Source organism: Sceloporus undulatus, chromosome 2 (genome assembly GCF_019175285.1).
Source record: "Sceloporus undulatus isolate JIND9_A2432 ecotype Alabama chromosome 2, SceUnd_v1.1, whole genome shotgun sequence".
Lineage (NCBI taxonomy): Eukaryota > Metazoa > Chordata > Lepidosauria > Squamata > Phrynosomatidae > Sceloporus > Sceloporus undulatus.
Window position 1 is genome coordinate 333,937,459 of NC_056523.1, and position 20,132 is coordinate 333,957,590.

Consider the following 20,132-nt stretch of genomic DNA (forward strand, 5'->3'; position numbering starts at 1 on the left):
CCTTTTTCTCTGCTCAACATAATTATAGGCGAACTTGTTTGTGGTTTTTAAGCACTGATTGCAAAAGAATGACTAAACTGAAACTAAGCAAAGATATGGTCCAGACCATAACCCCATCTCATTGTTATGAAACTGGAGATTAAATGAAAACTTATTGAAAATGAGAATTGGTCAAGGAAGCTAAAGACCAATTGAATCTCTTTTTTCAGGAAAATTTAGACAAAGAAGTTGTTGCCGACACGTATGGGATACCCAAAAGCATTAGGAGGGTTTTCCCCCACCCCATTAAAATATTTGAAATGAAATGGAAAAAAAAAAGAATTACAAATGAAGAGTGGAAATGAAATTAAAATTGAGAACAGCCAACGTAAGGTAAACTTGTCAAAAAAATAACTAAAGAATAAGTTATTGTTGCAAAAACGATTTCCAGAATAGTTGCAGATAAAATAGAAAGGAAACTTAAATTATGAAGCAAAAGTATTTTGAGTTTTCAATCAACCAGGAAACTCTTAGAACAACAAATAAGAAAGGAGAAAAGAAAGAACCACATCAAATATAACGGAAGGCAACATGGTACCTTCTGACCAAAAGAGATAAAAAGCATTTTTTCAAAATTATTATACAAATCATACAAGGAAGTAGTGTGAATTTGGATAAATAATAAGTATTTGGATGCTCTAACTATACCCAACTGTTTAAAAATCATAAATTAAGTTAAATAAATTAAACAGAGAAAAAGACGTATCCAGGATGCGATATCAGATGAAAATCAGAAAATTGTGGGTCCAGATGGATTTATATCTTAATTACTACAAACATTTATTACCAATGGTTTGAAGTACCTCATCCCTCCGTCTGTGGCTTGATATTTGCAGATTTGATTATTAGATTTTATTAATAGCTTTTTTCTCTAGGAATCTCTAGGTCCTCTAGCAAAACTCCATGTTAACGCATTGTAAAGATGTAATGTCCCTAGAGACAATACTCTACTAGGCCTTTGTAGCTCCTCCGGCAGTTCTATGGTGAGTGTCTTGTACATTGACCACGAGTGCCTGGAGGACCTACAACATTGCTAGAGAGGATACTCTACAGCCTTTGTAACTCCTCCCAGCACAGTTCTGATGCCTCAGTGGTCTGTTGGACGTTGGCCACAAGTTGCCTTGGAGACCTAGAGATTCCGAGAGAGGTGTCCTCTCAAGTAAAAACATGTGTTTTGAATTTTGTTTTTCCAATTTCTGGGGGTCTTGTGTACTAACCCTAGCGAATATGAGGGACAAGTGTATTTTAACAGTGATGAATGGGTATTGAAGAGTAACCTACCTGAAACATGGCAAAGCATATTGTATTATTACCAAAAGAGAATAAACTTCCGTCTGCTCATTGTGTGAGCGTTGGGGTGTGCACACAGGCATGGCATAGGTGAGGAGTGGGATGAGGAGATTCTGGCATGGGTGGGCTCACCGGTGGTCCCCAGCCCCCCTTTGCCACCTCTCATTAGTCAAGAGCAGGGATGATGGTGGCCCGGCAGCAGTGGGGCTCCCGCTTCCCACTGGACCCCTGCAAGGGAAAAGCCCCAAGCGGGGCGACTCTGAGACCACCTTGGGCTTGCCCGCGGCTTCAGCTGCTCCAGCTTCTTGGCCGCGCCTCGATTGCCCCGCCGCTGCCCAGCAGCTCGTTTTCTGCAATTACGGTGGGTGTCCTCAGGGTCTACCCACTCCGTGCCTGGAGAGGAGGAGGCGAGACGTGAACGGCCCCCCTACCCACAACACATGCCGTCCCGCAGCAGCCATTGCCAGCGAGGTCCTCCACAAGGGAGCTCTAACCAGCATTCCCCATGAGCAGGGACAGACCTCAATTCTATTTTCTGTGACTCTATGTCCTTCCCTGCCCTCCGTGCCCATTCTGATGCCCTCTTGATGCCTCTCTCTCAGCACAAGGAGTGCAGAGAACCTTCACCCACCCTTTCATGGCTTCGGCGGCTGGATGACTCCGTGACAGACCAGCCACTGCTTGGAGTAGCCCAGCCACGCTGCTTCAAGTCATGACTCGGCTTCTGTAGGACCTGACCAACGAGGAGGAGAACAGGGAGGAGGGCTTAGCCCTGCTGGACCACCGATGGGAGCCCAGGACACCCTCCTGCTCAGTGCTGCCCCAGGCCCCCTTGGGGGAGAGGTGTGGGAGGGGGCCGACCCGGGATGTGGCTCACCCTTAGAACCCAGCAGGAGCGCATGGTTTAAGGAGCCCCCCATGAAGACAGAAAGAAGCCAGAGGAAAGAGGAAAGAGAAAGAGAAAAAGGGAAGCAGGTTTCTCTGTCTCTTGTCCGTGGGAGGTGAGTTGGATCAAGGCTTTGAGCATGGGCAGTGGTGGTGGTCATCCTTTGCACCATGATGGGAGGGGCCCCTCTTGGCAGGGGATGGAAAAATGCAGCTCCCCCAAGTTTCTGGGATGGTAGTTCCCTCCACATTCACTAGGGCTGCTGGTGGCACATAATCCAACAAGCGCATCTGGGAGGTCCTCCCCGGCTACTACTGGGCATGCTGGCTTGGACCAAAGGGCCTGGGAATGTTCTTCCCCACCAGGCCTGCTCTGTCAGTCTCCCCTCGGGCCACCAGACGGCCGAAGATGATGCCCATAGCCAGGTCCCTGGGTCTACCAGCTAGCCGAGGGCTCTAATCCATACAGCTCCTTGAGGTTTGCTAACCAGAAAGGCACAAAGCACGTGGTCTCACACACACACACACAAACACACACACACCCCAGTTGTGCCCTCATGTCTTCCTGGCCACCCGTCCCAGAAAGGAGCCGGGGTCCGCTTGCCGCTCTGCCTGGTCAAGGGCTCACAGCAATCCCACGCGACACAGCAATGGCACTGCATACCACGAGCGGCCGGTGCAGACATCAAGTGAGCCGGAGGTTGAGTGAGGGGCTCAGACCAGGCCCAGTCTCACTGTAGCCCTCAGCTTAGTGTCCTGTGCTCTGTGGTCTCTCATCCCACACCGTACACACATGCCACACCATGCCACACGACATACTCTCGTGCAGTGCACACGCCATACTCACCGGCTGCCCAGAGGAGAGGATGAAAGAAAGAAGAAGTGAGGAGGAAGAAATGACAGAAAAGAAGGGGCGAGTGCACTTGGGGGGAATGAGGGAGCACACCCCAAAAGAGGGCTGGGGGCCACAGGGGAGGGATTGAAGGAGGGAATGGGGGGAGGCTCTTACCACCAGCACATGCTCCAAAAGCTGTAGATAGCCGCTGGCACACTCCTGGCCAAACCGCAGGGCCCGGTGGCGCACCTCCCCGCTCACGTCTGGATGGTAGGCAGCCTCCTGGTGATAAGATGCTCATGAGAGAGAAGCAGATCCCATGAGGGAGAAGGGCCATGACCCACATGGCACAACCTGAGCTCCTCTGGGACCAGCGACCCTGGACACAGCCTAGCTACCAGCCCTTCTGGACATTGATCAGGAGCAAGGAAAGGGGTGGGGTGAGGTCAGAAGCCAGGAAGTCCTCTCCAGTCCACCTTCCCAAATTGTCCCTCTGCCCCTCCACTGTGCTAGCTCTTGAGGGCCATCAGGGACTCAACAGAGCACCAAATCCACCTCTAATAGGTAGGCAGCAGATGCAAACTCTGCCGGGGCCAGTGCCCCTCTATGCCCCACCTGCCCCTCGATACCATCACAGCCCTCCCACTTGCTCATGGCAAACTGGCCTGCACTTTGTTCTTCCCAATGTGCCCTGGGGACCCTCAAGGAACAGCCAGTGCCCTCAGCACCTGACCTAAAATGTGCAGTCCTGCTGGCTTTGCCCCCACAAGGCCCCCCACCTTGCAAGAGCGCAGCATGTCGGCGATGGCGCGGCGGCTGAGGTTGGCAGTGGCAATCACATCCTCCTGCCGGCACGAGTTGCCAGCCGCTACCGCCTTGGCAGTCGCCATGGTGATGCCCTTGGTCATGCGAATGAAGTCCTCGGGCGTTGATGTCTTGGCCGGAGGCACCTGGGAGCAAAAGACCTGTGGGACAGAGGAAAGAGATAGGGTCAGGAAACGGTCAGCATTGTTAGCGCAGCGTTCCAACGGTGGTAGCAGTGGCACTCACAGTGAGCTCCTGGCGGATGTGTTCGATGGTGGCCTCTAGCGCGCGTGTCCCCTTGGTGGCCTCGTCCTCCACGGCCTTGACCGTCTTCAACAGCGAGGTGACATTGGTGACCATCACCTGCCGAGGAACCGGACAGAAAGCAGCTCAATCATGGGCAGCAGGGAGGAAAGAGGGAACCCCAGGGGGAAATGAACCTGTTCCTGTGAGAACCTGGAGGGAGCTCTGGCGGCAGATTCTGCCCCACCAAAAATTATTATTATTATTATTATTAACCTTTATTTATAAAGCGCTGTAAATTTACACAGCGCTGTACATACAATCTTTTTAATTGGACGGTTCCCTGCCCTCAGGCTTACAATCTAAAAAGACACGACACAAAGGGAGTGGTGGTGAGGAAGGGGCCTCTCTAGTAGGATAATACATATAAAATACATAGCAATATAGGAAATGATTCAATAAAACATGCAACAAAAGAACATCAAATAGCAATGACAGTTATGCATCCTGGGAACCTTTCTCTGAACAGGATGGTCTTCAGCTCCGTTTTGAAGCTGGTTAAAGAAGTGATTGGCTCTTGTTCGCCGGGGAAGAAGTTCCGGAGTGAGGGGCAGCGAGTGAAAAGGGGGGCGAATCCAAGATGGGGCAGAGGAAATCCTGGGCTGGGACAGCAGACCTTGACTACCAGAACGGAGGGAACAACTGAGTGGGAAGGTGAGGAGAAGAAACCCATTGGTAGAGAGGAGGGTCACCAACTTAGGCAACCCAGCAACCGAGGCACAGAAGAGCCCCTGCCACCAACAGAATAATAATAATAATAATAATAATAATAATAATAATAATAATAATAATAATAATAATAATAATAATATTTATTTATAGACCGCTATTCCGCAATGATCATAGCGGTGTACAGTAAAATTGCAAAACAATACAAAAAAATTGCAAGGCCTCTCTCCCCCTCAAGATGGTGGTTGGAGGAGGGTTCTTTGTCTTCCAGGCCTGGCCTCTCTCCCCCTCAAGATGGTGGTTGGAGGAGAGCTCTTTGTCTTCCAGGAAGAAGACAACCTGGCCAGTAAGTACACTGCACCCATGCCATACGTAGGTGCACACTGAAGCCACGTGGCAATTGGGCAAATGGCATGTTCACTGTGCCGCACTGCAAGCACACACCCCATTGTTTCCAGATCCCCTGCATAAGGGAAGGGCCCACTGTACTGGCAACGACTGATGGTTCTATCCTCCAAGTATGCCCCACATCCCCCTTCAAGCCATTCTCCACCTCAGGCATAGCTTCATACCCTGCTCTCTCTCCCCCCTTCGGTCACCCACTACTCCGCTAAAGAGCCCCAAAGGTCTTGTGACCTTCTCTGACAGGGCAGTTACCCTCATAGCCCTGCCGCCACTTTGGTTGCCCTCTTCTGCACCTTTTCCATAGGAACCCATAGTTGGCCATGTGAGGTCAGCTATGACCTTGGCACATTTATTCCTTACTCCCTCGCTGACTGCTTTCACCAGAGTGGCCATGTTCTGTGCCCACATTTCTATCTTGCAGTTAACCGTGACCCCACAGGACCTTTCGGGCTCATCGTTGGACCTCTGAATAAAGCTGAACCAAAGCTAACTAAATGAAATTGGATACGGATGCACTTAGGGTGGAAAATTGAAATGCATAGATATAGTATGGGGGACACCTGACTGAATGAAACTACATGTGAAAGGGATCTGGGAGTCCAAGTAGACCACAAATTGAACATCAGTCAACAGTGCGATGCGGCAGCTAAAAAGGCCAATGCGATTCTAGGCTGCACCAATAGAAGTATAGTGTATGGATCAAGGGAAATAATAGTGCCCCACTATTCTGCTTTGGTCAGGCCTCACTTGGAATAATCCTGTGTCCAGTTCTGGACACCACAACTCAAAAATATGTTTAGAACCTGGATCGTGTCCAAAGAAGGGCTACTAAAATCGTCAAGGATCTGGAAACCATGAAGCCCTATGAGCAGAGACTTAGGGAGCTAAGTATATTTAGCCTGGAGAAGAGAAGGTTAAGAGGTGATATGGTAGCCCTGTTTAAGTATTTGAAGGGACATCATACTGAGGATGGAGCAAGCTTGTTTTCTGCTGCTCCAGAGAACAGGACCCAGAACAATGGATGCAAGCTACAGGAAAAGAGATTCTACCTAAACATTTGGAGGAGCTTCTTGACAATAAGCTCTTTGACAGTGGAACACACTCCTTCCTTGGAGTGTAGTGGAGTCTCCTTCCCTGGAGGTCTTTAAACATAGGCTGAATGGCCAACTTTTGGGTATGCTTTGATTGAGAGTTCCTGCATGGTAGAATGGGATTGGACTGGAAGGCCCTTGTGCTCTCCCAATTATATGATTCTATGATCTGCTGCCAGCTCAGATCCCCTAACGCACGGCTGCTAAGATTTAAGGGCTCTAGAGGCATCCCATCCACACTTGTAGCAATCTCTCTGGAGCCCCTCACAATCCCCTTAGACAATATATTTGGGGTCACTGCCAACTCAGTCCCCTTGTTTCTCTCAGCCAAGCAGAGGGTGCATGAACAGACTGAGAGGCACTGGTTCCAGAAAAAGGTTGCATGGCTCTGCCCCTCAACCCTTTTCTACCCTTTGCAGGGGAGGCCTGGCTCCTCAACAGCTCTCCTTGCCCTCTGAGAAGCTCCTCCAGCCCACCCATGGCTCCCCACAGATGTCACCATGGCCCCAAAGGGCTCCTTTTCGAACTGCTCTTACCTTTGCGGAGTTCTTCAGCTGGTAGACAGCTGGGTCATCCCCAGACTTGCCAGCTGCTGCCTTTGTGGCGCTGATCAGATCCCCCAGCGCCTTGGCCACATCCTTCACGGCATTGATCAAGACCACCTGAGGGCAGAGAGGAGCCAGGTTGGGAAGGCAGGGGTTTGCAGAGGGAGGGGACAGGTGTGCCAGCTGCCGCTGCCTCATATGCGTGCCACCCCAGCTCTCAGCCTGCTCCTTACCTGAGTCTCTGGGTCTTCTGAACCCAAACTGGCAGCGCCAAGCTTCACCACCTCCGCTAGGCGTGTGATGGTGGCAACAGAGGACTGGGCCGCTTGGGCCAGCTTCTCCTGGCTGGCAGTGGCATTCTGGACCAGCACCTTGGTGTCCTCCACCAGTGCCTTTGCCGTCTTCAGGATGCCCTCCCTGCCAACAAAGAGTCATTCAGAGGCACTCGGCCGTAGGAGACATAGAACTGTAGAGTTGGAAGAGACCACTAGGGCCATCCAGTCCAACCCCCTTCTGCCATGCAAAGGATCCCTGACAGATGGCCATCCAGCCTCTGTTTAAAGACCTCCGAAGGAGACTCTACCACTCGCCATTGAGGCAGCATATGTCACTGTTGAAGAATACTTATTGTTGGGAGGTTCTTCCTAATGTTGAGGTAGAATCTCTTTTTCCTGTAGCTTCCATCCATTGTTCCAGATCCTTCTGTCTGGAGCAGCAGAAAACAACTTCCTCCATTCTCAATGTGACACCCCTTCAAATACTTAAAGAGAGCTATCATATCACCCCTTAACTGTTTCTTCTCCAGGCTAAACATCCCCAGCTTCCTAAGTCTTTCCTCATAAGGCATGGTTTCCAGACCCTTCTGTTACCCATGCTGCTCCATATAAATTTTGGTATAAATGATAGCCCTTAATGACCCCTAGATGAACTCTAGTAGCCTGTCCACCATTGCCAGCAAGGCATGAGGACATCTATATGTCTTTAATGTCTGTCTCAGCTCCATTTATTGGAATCCCCTGGTCTACTCCGTATACATATCGGGAGACGATTCTGCAAGGGCCGTCGTAGCAGGCCCTCCTCTTGCAATATCTGAGCTAATAACAATAATAATCAAATTCCCCTAAACGGACCCTTGGCTACACTTCTCCATTTTAGTTGCCCTCCTTTGGACACATGGCTCCAGTTTCTCAACATTTTTGAATTGTTTTGCCCAGAACTAGACACAGAATTATTCCAGATGGGGCCTGACCAAAGTATAACAGAGTGGCCCTATTACTTCCCTTGACCCAGAAACTACACTTGTCCCCCCAGGTTCAGTAGGGTTGGGGGCACAAGATCCCTGTGAATAAGGAAAAACCACAAATAACAAAAACGCCATGTAGAGGACAGCTCTCTAGGAATCCCTAGGTCCTCCAGAGCAACTCTGTAGTCAATATCCAACAGACCATAGAATTGCGCCGGAGGAGCTACCAATGCCTAGTAGAGTATTCTCTCTAGGAATCTCTAGGTCCTCCAGTGCAACTCTGTGGTCAACGTATGACAGACACTGACCATAGAACTGCGCTGGAGGAGCTATAAATGCCTAGTAGAGTCTTCTCTCTAGGAATCTCTAGGTCCTTCAGTGCAACTTTTAGTTAAAGTTGACCATTGAGTTGCTCTGGAGGACTTAGGTGCGTTACAGACCGCCAGATTGTGGCGGTCTGCTGCCGCCGCCACTTGCACCGTCCAGGAGCTGCAGCCTTTAAACGGCGCGGCTCCCGGACACTGCCAAGAAGGAGCACGGAAATCGCGCTCCTTCTGAGGCCCCGGAAGAGGCGCCGCAAAGCGCAAGGGGCACATTTGCGGCGTCATTGCTGGGGCGACACGTGCGGACGCAACACATCCAGCACGTAAAGATGGCGGCGCCCGTGTGTATAGGGCGCTGCCATCTTTACGCCCTCGTCACGTGCTAGGGGTGAGGCCGGTGTGGACACTAGGTCCTCGGCCAACCCCTAGCACGTGACAGGGGCGTATTAAAGGCCCGTCTATAACGCGCCTTAGATACTCCCGGAGAGAACATATTAATCATATCCATGAATAATCAAATCCGCAAATATCAAAGCCACAAATATGGAGGGATGAGTGTACTTCTATTGATACAGTCTAGAGTCGCCAAAGACCCACAGGCGCCCTCCTCTCTTGGCCACCTCTCACCCCATACCTGTGGTCAGCAAAAGTCTCAGCGTTCTCCCGGTTGAGGGTGCCAGCCGTGGCAAACATGATGGTGGTATCCAGGTCAGCAATGATGCCAGAGACAGCACTGGCAGCGGTGATGCAGGCTTGGGTGCCCCGGTTGCCAGCCTGCAGGGCTGCCAACACATGAGACACCTGCGCAGGAGAAGGAAACGTGGATGATCACTAGGCTTAGATATTTCTGCTCCTTAACCCCACGGCCATGACTGGCCCCTCTGCCTCCCTTCCCAGCCCCTGTTACCTTTTCAGAGACCCTGCGCGCACACTCAATCAGCTCCTTCTTGGTGTAGGCATCGCTGGGGCTGCACTGGAGGGCGCCAGCTTTGGTCACCAGGGCAGCGCAGCCGTGTCCCAGTTCCTGAACCCGGTTCTTGATGTGGGAGCCAATCTGGGCGGGAGGAAAATGGGGACAATTGCAAGAAGAGCCCTGGAAGTTTGGCCAGGCACCAATGGCCTGCCTCTTTCCCATTCCAAAGTCACCCCCCCAAAGTCAACCTTGATGCTCCCCTCCTGCACCTCCATAGTCCCAGGCATTGAGATATGCTCCTGGAAAAGACACTCCAAGATCTGTGCCTTAAAGGCATCTCCTCCTCTGGTACAAACCTGTTCGGTGGCAGGCCAAAATGTGCAACTGGCCCACAGAGAGAAGACCCCCCCCACACACAGAGTCACTCCTAACACTCACTTCCTCATTTTCGGCGGTCATGGCTGCTGGCTTGGCCTGTTGGGCCAGCTGCCCATAGTCGCTCGTAAGCTGGTTGGCCAGCGTGCCCAGTTCGTCTGGGTTGGTGGTAGATTTAGTGACCTGCAAAAAGGAGAGTAGGTAGTGATGCTATGGAGAGCAGGGGGGATTCCCCCCCAATGTAGGGGATTTGCAAGGGGCCCTTCGGCTCCATCCTGGACACAGAGGAACCTGTTTCCCCCCTTGCCCCCCCAACCCAGATGGCCTCCCTCATAGCTGCCCATAGCCCCCTTACTCACCATCTCTTGGACAGTCACAGCAATGGCTTTGGCCGTCTTCACCATGGTGGTCTGATAGTCCACAAAGGTCCCCTCTGGTTCTCCCACGGGGCCCTCGTCCAGCTGCAGAGAGAAGAAAGAGCCACACTCTTTCCACATGATGCTAAGACAGAACACGGACCACCCCCACATTTTATTATTATTATTATTATAAATTTTATTGTTAAAAAAACAGAACAAATATAAAATCACCTTTTGTCTAACAAGCATCAACAGTCACTTATCACTAATCACCATCTATAAAAATCTCCAACTGTAATTTTAGCCACATTACAGTACTTCCTGAGGTTACTTAATTTTCCCATCATATACTAACATTTAATAATCACTAACTCTTATCAAATTATAACTAAAACCCTAAGATCCATCAATTATTTTTTTATATTTGTGTCTATCTCTATCTATACCAGTTCTATTAATTACCTTGTTACACCTTTATCATCTTTTATTTTTCATTAACAGATAACTAAGAGGTACGTCGGTCAGTCAGCTGGCTGGCTGTGCTATCTTTGCATGATGCAGCTCTCAGCTCTGCCAAAGGCCGCGGGAGCTCCAAGGAGCCTGTTGCGCTTCCCACTCTCGGCCTTGATTGTGTGGAGGGCCACTCCTAGTGGCACTGGGCCCAATTGGAGGGGTCACTCTGACCTCCACAGACCCTCTGTGGCCTCCCAGGCAGAGCTTGGCGCTGCATTCGCAAGAGAGGGCGGAGGGAGACTGCGCAAGTGAGCTCTGCCTTTGTGGTGGGCTTGTAGCCGCCAAGATTACTGGGGTCTTCATGCCCCTCTCAAAGCCCCACCCCACACTCCATTACCTGAGGCTGCCAGCAGCCCAGTGGAATGAACCTCACCCAAGAACACCCTGCACTCCAGTATGATGCTCACCATCCTCAGGGTAGTGCCCACCCACCAGCCCACCCTGGCTGTCCATCAGCCCATTCGCTCCTTGGCGCACCTGGTTGATGGCTTGGGTGATGGAGTCCACCATGCCGCCCACTACACCTGCGGCGCTGGCAGCCTCGTTCAGGGTGGCGGTGAGGTCCTCCACAGCCTCCTTCATCATCTGCACAGCTTCATCGAGGGCCTCCTGGGTGTGAGGTGCTTGCTGTGGGGAGAGGGGACACGGGTAAGAATTTGGGGTAGGGGTGGTGGTGTTTGGGGGGGCATAAGGGCACACTGGTGATGGTTGGTCACTCGGCAAGTGAGTAGACAGGTGTCAATGAGGACAATCCCAACTACACTCATCCCTCCATATTTGTGGCTTTGATATCTGCAGATCTGATTATTCACAGATTTGATTAATATGTTCTCTCTAGGAATATCTAGGTCCTCCAGTGCAGCTCTATGGTCAACTTTAACTAAAAGTTGCTTTAAAAGACCTAGAGATTTCTAAAGAGAATACTCCACTAGGCATTTATAGCTCCTCCAGCTCAACTCTATGGTAAATTTTAACCAAAAGTTGCAGAGAGAACCTAGAGATTCCTAGAGAGAAATGCTCTACTATGCACTTGTAGCTCCTCCAGCGCAACTCTATGGTCAGCTTCAACCCAAAGTTGCACTGCAGGACCTAGAGATACCTAAAGAAAAGACTCTACTAGGCATTTATGGCTCCTCCAGCACAACTCTATAGTCAACATTAACTAAAAGCTGCACTGAAAGACGTAGAGATTCTTACAGAGAATACTCTACTAGGCATTTGTAGCTCTTCCAGCACAGTCCTATGGTCAGTGTCTGTCAGATGTTGACCACAGAGTTGTCTTGGAGGACCTGGAGATTCCTAAAGAGGTGTCCTCTCAGGCCAAAACATGGACCTTTTGTTATTTGCGGGTTTTCCATATTCATGGGGGTCTTGTGTCCCTAACCCTAGCCAATATGGAGGGTCAAGTGTACTCTGTCTGTCACGGGGAAGCACAGTCCAGTTGCTCCAACCCCCCAACCTCCCCAACCTTACACCAGTCTCCCCAAATGGCACAGAACCCATGCTTGCCAGGCAACCACCCCAGCCATCCGGACCTTAGGGTTGCCGCCGGCCTCCTTGGCTGTGTAGAGCATCTGAAGAGCCGACTCGGCCAACGTCTTGGTCTGGTCCAGGAGGTTCATCTGCTGCTGATGGTTGAGCATCTTGGAGGCTGCACCCACGGACGCCAACACCAGCGGCTCAAAGTACTGAGCCAGCTGCGACACCTTGAGAAGGGGAAACATAGAACTGTAGTCCTGGTGTCGAAGAAGGGACTCAGGGGCTGGCTCTTGCACCAGAGGGGCATGCATGTGTGGCTGCCATCAGCCCCTGCAACAACTTGCCTGCGGCAGCAAAGCAAACAGACTCCAGAGCAAGGCCAAGAGGTCCCCCCCACTGGCCCCCAAGCAAAGAGTTCCCTAAAGGTTCCTTGGGGAGGGCAGGGGTCAGCTAGAGCCAGAAGGGCTTGGGCGGCAGATAGCAGAGCCAGGGACACAAACATCAACATCTTTATCAATGACTTGGATGACAGAATTGGGGACATAGTAATCAGTGCTCAGCCATGGCTCCTCTTCTTTTTCACCCTAGAGATAAGTGACCAGTGAGGTGTCCAGTGGGGTTCTGTCTAGGGGCCAGTGCTATTCAACATCTTTATCAATGACTTGGATGACAGAATTGGGGGCATACTTATCGAATTTGCAGATGACACCAAATTGGGAGGAGTAGCTAATACCCCAGAGGACAGGACCAAAATTCAAAATGACCTGAACAGAATAGAAAGCTGGGCCAAAACTAACTAAATGAAATTTAGCTGGGAGAAATGTAAGGTACTGCACTTAGGGAGGAAAAATGAAATGCACAGATCTAGGATGGGGGACACCTGGCTAAAGGAGACTTAAATGTATCAAAGGTATCTAGGAGTCCAAGTAGACCACAAGTCAACAGTGTGATGCAGCAGCTAAAAAGGCCAATGCAATTTTAGGCTGCATCAATAGAAGTGTAGTCTCTAGCTCAAGGGAAGTCATAGTGTATCTCTATTCTGCTTTGGTCAAGCCTCACTTGGAATAATATTGTGTCCAGTTCTGGGCACCACAATTCAAAAATGATGTTGAGAAACTGGAGAGTGTGAAGTTGAAGGCTTTCATAGTTGGCATCCATATTTTTTGCGAAAGTTTTTCAGACTATGTGGCCATGTTCTAGAAGAGTTTATTCTTGCCATTTCGTCAGCATCTGTGGCTGACCAGATGCTGGCGAAATGTCAGGAATAAACTCTTCTAGAACATGGCCACATAGCCTGAAAAACCCACAAAAAATTATAAAACTGGAGCATGTCCAAAAGAGGGCGAATAAAATGGTGAAGGGTCTGTAAACCATGCCTTATGAGGAAGGACTTAGGGAGCTGGAGATGTTTAGCCTGGAAAAGAGATGGTTAAGAGATGATATGATAGCCCTGTTTAAATATTTGAAGGGATTTCATATTGAGGATGCTGCTCCAGAAAATAGGACACAATGGATTCAAACGACAGAAAAAGAAATTCCAGCTCAATATTTTGAGGCATTTCCTGATAGTAAGGGCTGTTCAACAGTGGAACACACTCCCTCAATGGAGTTTGGGGAGTCTTCCTCCTTGGAGATCTTAAACAGAGGATGGATGTCCATCTGTTGGGGATGTTTTGATTGAGAGTTCCTGCATGGCAGAAAGGGGTTGGACTAGATGGCCCTTGCGGTCCCTTCCAACTCTATGATTCCATGAAATGGGCACAGACTATTCTGTTCAACCAGCTGGCTTTTGCTTAAAGGGGCAGCAAACTCCTCCTCTGCAAGGTGGAGCGTTTTGGGAGTCCCACATTACAAGGACTCCCTTTCCGTATCTCTTGAGCACCCAACCACCCCAAAAGTTGGGGGGTGACTTTGGTGGGTCCTCATGCAACTAAGGGGAGTGGTTGAGTTTTAAGTTTGGCAGGGACTGGCAGAGGCCACAACCTCCTTTTCCCTGGGGACTGAGCTTGGAAAAAGAAGGTGGGCAAGTGGGCACAACTATGGTACCAGTCACCCTCTTCCCTGGTCCAGTTGTGGGGCAGAAGATTTCAGGGGAAAAGGGCATGCTCTCCTCATGCCCCTATGTGGAGGTATGTGTGTAGGGGGGAAGGTTCAGCAGACCCCATGGCAGCAAAACAAAACAAACAAACAAGCTTCATTTATATACCGCTTCATACCGCTGAAGCAGTGTCTAAGCGGTTTACAACTGTAAGCCAATTTGCCCCCAACAATCTGGTTATTCATTTTAGCAACCTCGGAAGGATGCAAGCCTGAGTCAAGCTTGAGCCCTTTTGCTGGTCTTGAACTCGCAACCTTATGGTTTTGAGTGAGTGGCTGCAGTAATTAATTAATTAATTTGTTTTATTTATATACCGCTATTCCAAAGATCATAGCGGTGAACAGCAAGTAAGCTAATTTTCCCCCAACAGTCTGGGTACTCATTTTAGCTCCCTCCTCGGAAGGATGCAAGCCTGAGTCGAGCTTGGGCCCTTTTGCTGGTCTTGAACTCGCAACCTTGTGGTTTTGAGTGAGTGGCTGCAGGACAGGCATTGAACCACTGTGCCACCAGGGCACCCTCTGGGGGCCCCACATACAGCCCACCCTGACGTCAATCTTAAGAGCTGCACAATCATCCACATCCATAAGTAACATCCTTGTAAGGTGGCATTTGAGTGACCTCCAGGGCAGCCCATGGGCAGCTTCTGGCTAAGACAGAAAGAGGACCCTTCAGCTCATAGGAACTGGAGGGGCAGCTGACCCCTTCCTCCTTCAATTGAGGGTCTCCCCTTCCCATTCTCCTATGGGCAGGAGGCAGGTGGCCTTCTGGCTTGGCTCACGGTGCTTAGCTGTGTGGTTCTCCCTCCTTTGTTCCCCCCCAATTCCCAAACCCTCCTTGCAATACTCGTGGGGTGCTGCCCTCTGTCCTTCAGATGCACCCCCCCAAAAGGCTCTGGGGAAAGCCCCCCACACTCCTCCCCGCCGCACCCACCATGCACTGGCTTGCTCCTACCTTGTGTCCAAGCTGGGAGGCTTCGGACCGTGCGGCTCCAGCCACTGGCTCAATGAGGTTGCTGATCTCCTGGACAGCCGTCAGCATCTGGTTGTGCAAGGCCTGGAAGCAGAGGCGGGGGGGGGGGGGGAAATAGAGAAGTCTGCTCTTAGAATGGCTGCCCCAAGGAAGCAGAGGGTCATCATTGCCTCTTCTGATGAACGGATGGACAAACAGACTGACAGCCAGGGTGGAGGCGAGGGTGACCCACCACTGGCAGCACCAGAAGCTTATACAAGGCTGGCAATGCCACCACCATCCCCTTGCGCAGGACCCCTCTGCCGAGGGAGAGGACCCCTCTGGCTGACCAGACCCCACATGCCATTCTCCTGCGCATCTCAGAGACATACCAGCAACAGAGACCTCCTCCTCGTGCAAACTGGCCCAGTGCCCACACTCACCTCCTGGGAGATGCCCTCGCGAGGGGCCAACTGCTGGCTAATGGCAGCCAGAGAGGCCTGGTCCACGTCCCGGATGCTCTTGGTCACTTGCTCAATGGCCTCGTCACATTCCCGCTGCCCAGGCGCCTTGTCCCTGAGGAAACGGCCACAAGTGGTTGGTCAATCAGCCAACCAGCCTGCCTACGCCAGCTACAAGCAGTGCCCCCTCCCAAACCCTGCATGGCACAGGAGTATCCAGAGGTAGCCAGCACTAGCATATTAAAAATCTCTTGTCGCTGCTGGGTCAGAAAACCAACCTGCCAAGCTGCCAGTTCCCCATTCTTTCATTTAAAATGTTATGGGGTAGAGGTCTAATTCTTTCCTACAACTCCTTCTGGATGCTGAATTATGCACTTCTGGGTTGGGTGTCTGGGGGCCCTGACTCAGGTGTAGCCCTTCTCTGGCCCTCACAGTACTGACCCCAGCAGAGGTCACCAGAAAGTCCAGTCTCCCCACCAGCTAGTCTCCCCAATCCCAACTCTTGTCTGGCACCGACTGGACCAAACTCACCTCATGTTGGTGATGAGCTTCTTGATGGAGTCCGAAACAGTCCGGGAGTGTCCAGCCAGGACAGACCATTTGGGGGGGTCCTTTGGGTTGACGGCCAGCGAGCGTGCTGTCTGGATGAGGCCAGCAGAGCTTTCCAGCATGGTTTTGGCCGAGGAGACGATGGGCTCCATGGCTCGGCGGCCCTGGCGGGAACGGAGAAAGTCATCAAGGCTGCCCGGCTGTGCCTCCACAAAGACCCCCTCCTCTAAAGGAGGCTGCCCCCGGCACCTGAGGGTCAGCAGAGGTCCTGGTACCCCAACCCCTCCCTCCCGCCACCCTTGTGGTTGCAGAGCGATACCTCTGGGCTGATCTGAGCCGGAACAGTGGCAAACTCAGGGTTGGCGGCAAAGGCGCTGAGGTTGTCCACAGCCTCGATCAGGGGGGCGGTGGCTTCGCGGCAGCGCTCCCGGTTCTCTGGGGTGAACGCACCGTCCAGGGCCTGGGGGGGGGGGAGAGACACAGCCAGGCAGGGTCTTCAGTTCCCTCTTCATGGTGGAGAAGCTGAAGTAGACCCCCACCCACACCACTCTGTCCCCACTCCTCCGGACAGCCACCCTTCAGCCTGGCCCATGGTGGGAATGCAGAACGCTGTAAATGGCACCTGGAAGGTGGACAGTAAACCTCTTGCTGGCTAAATATCTTTGGACTCCTAGTCCCATCATCCCTAAGCACTGACTGTGCTGCTGGAGCTGCCAGGAAAAGGGTCTAACCTGCCTTTGATGCAGAATCTGATAACTTTCTACCCCCGGCAGGGCAGGCATCCTGCACCCCTCCAAAAATTGCTGGACTGCAGTTCCCAGCAGCACAGCAGTGGTTAGGGCCACTGGGAATGATAGGCTTCACCCCATTAGCCAAAGAAGCCTTCTTTAACGTTAAAAAGGCCATATTGGGGGGGGGGGATCCTGCAGTGGCTCCTTGCGATGGACACTGACAGACAGGGCTAACGTGGAATTGTGTGTTGGAAGAAAGAGGTGCAACTTAGAAGCCTCATTTAAAAAAAATTCTTTTGGACAATTTTGAAAATCCTGCTGAACTGAAAACTGCCTGCCCTGCACCCAGGACTCAGCACCATTTACTATTGACCTGTTGGTTGTCCTTGGCTGTGGCCTGAGATGGAAAACCCAATGCCTTCTCACATCAAGGAAACAAACAGTAGGAGCATCTCCTTCCCATCCTTTGCCTGCAGAAGGAGGTAGTTCTGGATCTCAGCTGTTGCCCCCTCCATCATTATTCAAGTGCCAGGTGCCAGCTTTATTGCCCAGGGGCTGGTGGTCCACAGGTTCAAATCCCACCATTACAGACTGATGAGCCTCCTCCAGACACGCTGCCCACCACCTCCCACCCTTGCCCAGGATGCAGGGTACCTTGATGGTCTTGACGAGGTTGGCAGTACTGTTGGCCACCTCCTTGGCCGACTGGACAAACTGGCGCTTGGCCACAGGGTTGGCCGTGCGGGAGGAGGCCAGGCGGCAGGTGTTGCAAAGGGCAGATGTGTGCTTGGCCACAATGGTGGCTGCCGACAGGACCTGCGGGGCAAGGAAGGGTCACTCATCTCGGCCAGCCAACCATCTGGATCTACGACCGCCCTCCTTTACCCCGTCTAGACAGATGGCAGGGAGGACACACTTCCCCCCTTCTCCCTTTCTGGGACCCCTTCTTTCCCTTCTGGTTGCCAGCCAACAACCCATGGACCGTGTGGCATCTCTTGGGCTGCAGCCCATCCATGTCTGCAGGGTACCCCCACTCTCCGCAATGTGACTTGCAAATCCCTCCTGCTCAGCAGGTCATGCCAGTGTTGACCCTCCCTGCTGAAAAGCTGCCCCTTACCTGGGATTGGGTGCAAGCCGGGTCAATCAGGTTCTGGCAGGCCATCTGGATGGCTTGGTTGGCTCGGGCAAACTGGGTGGGGTCCACTAGGCCTTGCTGCCCGGCCTGGCTGTTTGGATCGGAGACGCCAACCAGGTAGGCTGCCTGGGAGCAAAGGTTGGTCAGAGGGAAGGTGAGATAAGCCCAACAAAGGTGGGGCATGGTAACCGGTGGGGAGGGACTCTGGGGAACCCCCACGTTCTTGGCCACATTCCACCTCCATTGTGGGGCTCCAAACAGAAAACAGCATGGCAGTCTGAGGGTAATAAAGAGCCCCCTCTTCCCGCACTACCTTACCTGAGCAGCGGCTTCAGTGAAACCGCAGAGGGCCTTGGAGGCGGTGCTGATGGACTCGCCAAACTCGGGCAGCTTGCTGTTCTTGGCATTCTGGGAAATGCCTGCCATTGCCTCCCCCAGGACCTGCGGGAGAAGAGAGGAGCCAACCGGTCAGGATGTTTCAACTACTCAGAGCCTCCTAAGGACATGTATTTCACAGTGACAAAGCACACAGAAAAGCCAGCTTAGCAAATTCCCTGCAGGGCTCACCACATACTGCTGGGCATGCTTTAATGGAGAGTTCCTGCATGGCAGGATGGGGTTGGACTGGATGGCCTTTGTGGTCTCTTCCAACTCTATGATTCTACAATAGCATCCAGAGCAATGACACAAGTACCTTTTGCAGCCCCAACAGAGCTGATTTATGTGTGACAAAGGAATCCCAATCTGACAGTAAACAGTCTTCACAAAAGGACTCTCGCTCTGCAGCAAGGCCAAGATCTGTCCCTTCCTTTGCAGATATTGGATGGGCATTACTCAAGAGTGCTTCAGTTAATCAATAATAATAAATAATAAATTTTTATTTACATCCTGTCTCTTGCCATAGGATCGAGGTGGTTTACAATCATGGTGAAACTTAATGCAATGATACGATGGTAAAATCCAAATATAACAATACAGAATACAGTTGCCCTTCCAAGTCTGCGGACTTGAAATTGGCAGACTTGGAAATCTGCAGAGGGGAGACCCCGCCATTGAGGTGAATAGGACATGCTCCTGCAGCGCGCAATGTGTAAGAGCGCACCCCATTCATTTCAATGGGGCTTGTTTATCTGCAAGCTTCCTAACTCGTGGGGAGGGGGATCCGGAATGGATTCCCGGAGAGTTAGGAGGGACAACTATATAACAAAAAATAACAAATATCTCTCCCACCAACATAACAATTTAAAATTCCCTTCCAGCAATAAAGTACATCTCATCTGTAATATGATCACACAACAACAAAGAGATGGGTATCCAGGGACATTTTGTATGTCTCTGGCAGATGGACCTTGGGGTCCCTCCTTCCTACTCTTAAGCTCCTTTGATTCTAAAAATCTCTTCCTATGACAGATGCAGCAGCAAAAGAGCAGCATGAGAGATTTGCTGCCTTTCCCTCACCACAAATACAGGGCCACAAACCTTTTTGATCATGCCTCCATCTTTCTTTCAAGAAAGATGTTAACAGTAATAATATAATTTATTTGTATCCCGCCCAATCAAGGGGAATCCGGACGGCTAACAGCAGTGGGGAAATACAATACTGTATAAAAATTACAGTAAGCAATCAAGCAAATTTAACAAATACAATAGCAATTTAACAATACAATACAAATGTAACAAATACAACAGCAGGTCCTATCAAGTGGCGATAGATGCAGCTATCGCGTCTGCAAAATCTCGTCCAGCCGAGCTGTTCAGGGTAGTGAGGAACTTAACCCAACTACCTCCTACCCAGAACCCATTATTAGATTCTTCTGAAGCCTGCTGTGACGCTTTTAATGATTATTTTGCAGATAAAATCTCTCGGATAAGAGCTGATTTGGATGCCAATTTAAGGACAGAGACTACTAGAGAGGCATCCAGTGCCTCCGCCATTACTCTTAGAATGGATCAATTTGAGTCGGTAAGTACTGAGGATGTGGACAAGCTTCTTAGTAGTATGAAAAAGACGACTTGCCCATCCTGGCTGGCCATCCAGGGGGGAGAAAAAATCATGGAGATGCTGAAAAACATAATGAATGCATCCCTCAGAGAGGGCTCCCGGCCTCCCTGTCTCAAGGAGGCAGTAGTTAGACCACT

At 51.1% G+C, this 20,132-nt stretch overlaps 1 protein-coding gene across 1 annotated transcript in view; it reads right to left on the reverse strand.

Moving 5' to 3' along the window:
• Window positions 1-1,494: 1,494 nt before the first annotated feature.
• The window catches only part of TLN1 (talin 1), a 47,845-nt gene continuing 29,207 nt past the window's right edge, over window positions 1,495-20,132 (reverse strand). The window contains exons 33-52 of the mRNA XM_042447872.1: window positions 18,312-18,434; window positions 17,976-18,119; window positions 17,513-17,674; window positions 16,447-16,587; window positions 16,110-16,291; window positions 15,561-15,693; window positions 15,121-15,222; window positions 12,128-12,298; window positions 11,070-11,219; window positions 10,080-10,181; window positions 9,784-9,903; window positions 9,340-9,486; window positions 9,067-9,233; window positions 7,100-7,283; window positions 6,858-6,983; window positions 4,100-4,216; window positions 3,829-4,014; window positions 3,224-3,331; window positions 1,961-2,062; window positions 1,495-1,557 (exon numbers count right to left, since the gene is read on the reverse strand). Of these exons, the coding sequence (XP_042303806.1) occupies window positions 1,495-1,557; window positions 1,961-2,062; window positions 3,224-3,331; window positions 3,829-4,014; window positions 4,100-4,216; window positions 6,858-6,983; window positions 7,100-7,283; window positions 9,067-9,233; window positions 9,340-9,486; window positions 9,784-9,903; window positions 10,080-10,181; window positions 11,070-11,219; window positions 12,128-12,298; window positions 15,121-15,222; window positions 15,561-15,693; window positions 16,110-16,291; window positions 16,447-16,587; window positions 17,513-17,674; window positions 17,976-18,119; window positions 18,312-18,434 (2,730 nt within the window). The remainder of the gene's footprint in view (window positions 1,558-1,960; window positions 2,063-3,223; window positions 3,332-3,828; window positions 4,015-4,099; window positions 4,217-6,857; window positions 6,984-7,099; window positions 7,284-9,066; window positions 9,234-9,339; window positions 9,487-9,783; window positions 9,904-10,079; window positions 10,182-11,069; window positions 11,220-12,127; window positions 12,299-15,120; window positions 15,223-15,560; window positions 15,694-16,109; window positions 16,292-16,446; window positions 16,588-17,512; window positions 17,675-17,975; window positions 18,120-18,311; window positions 18,435-20,132) is intronic.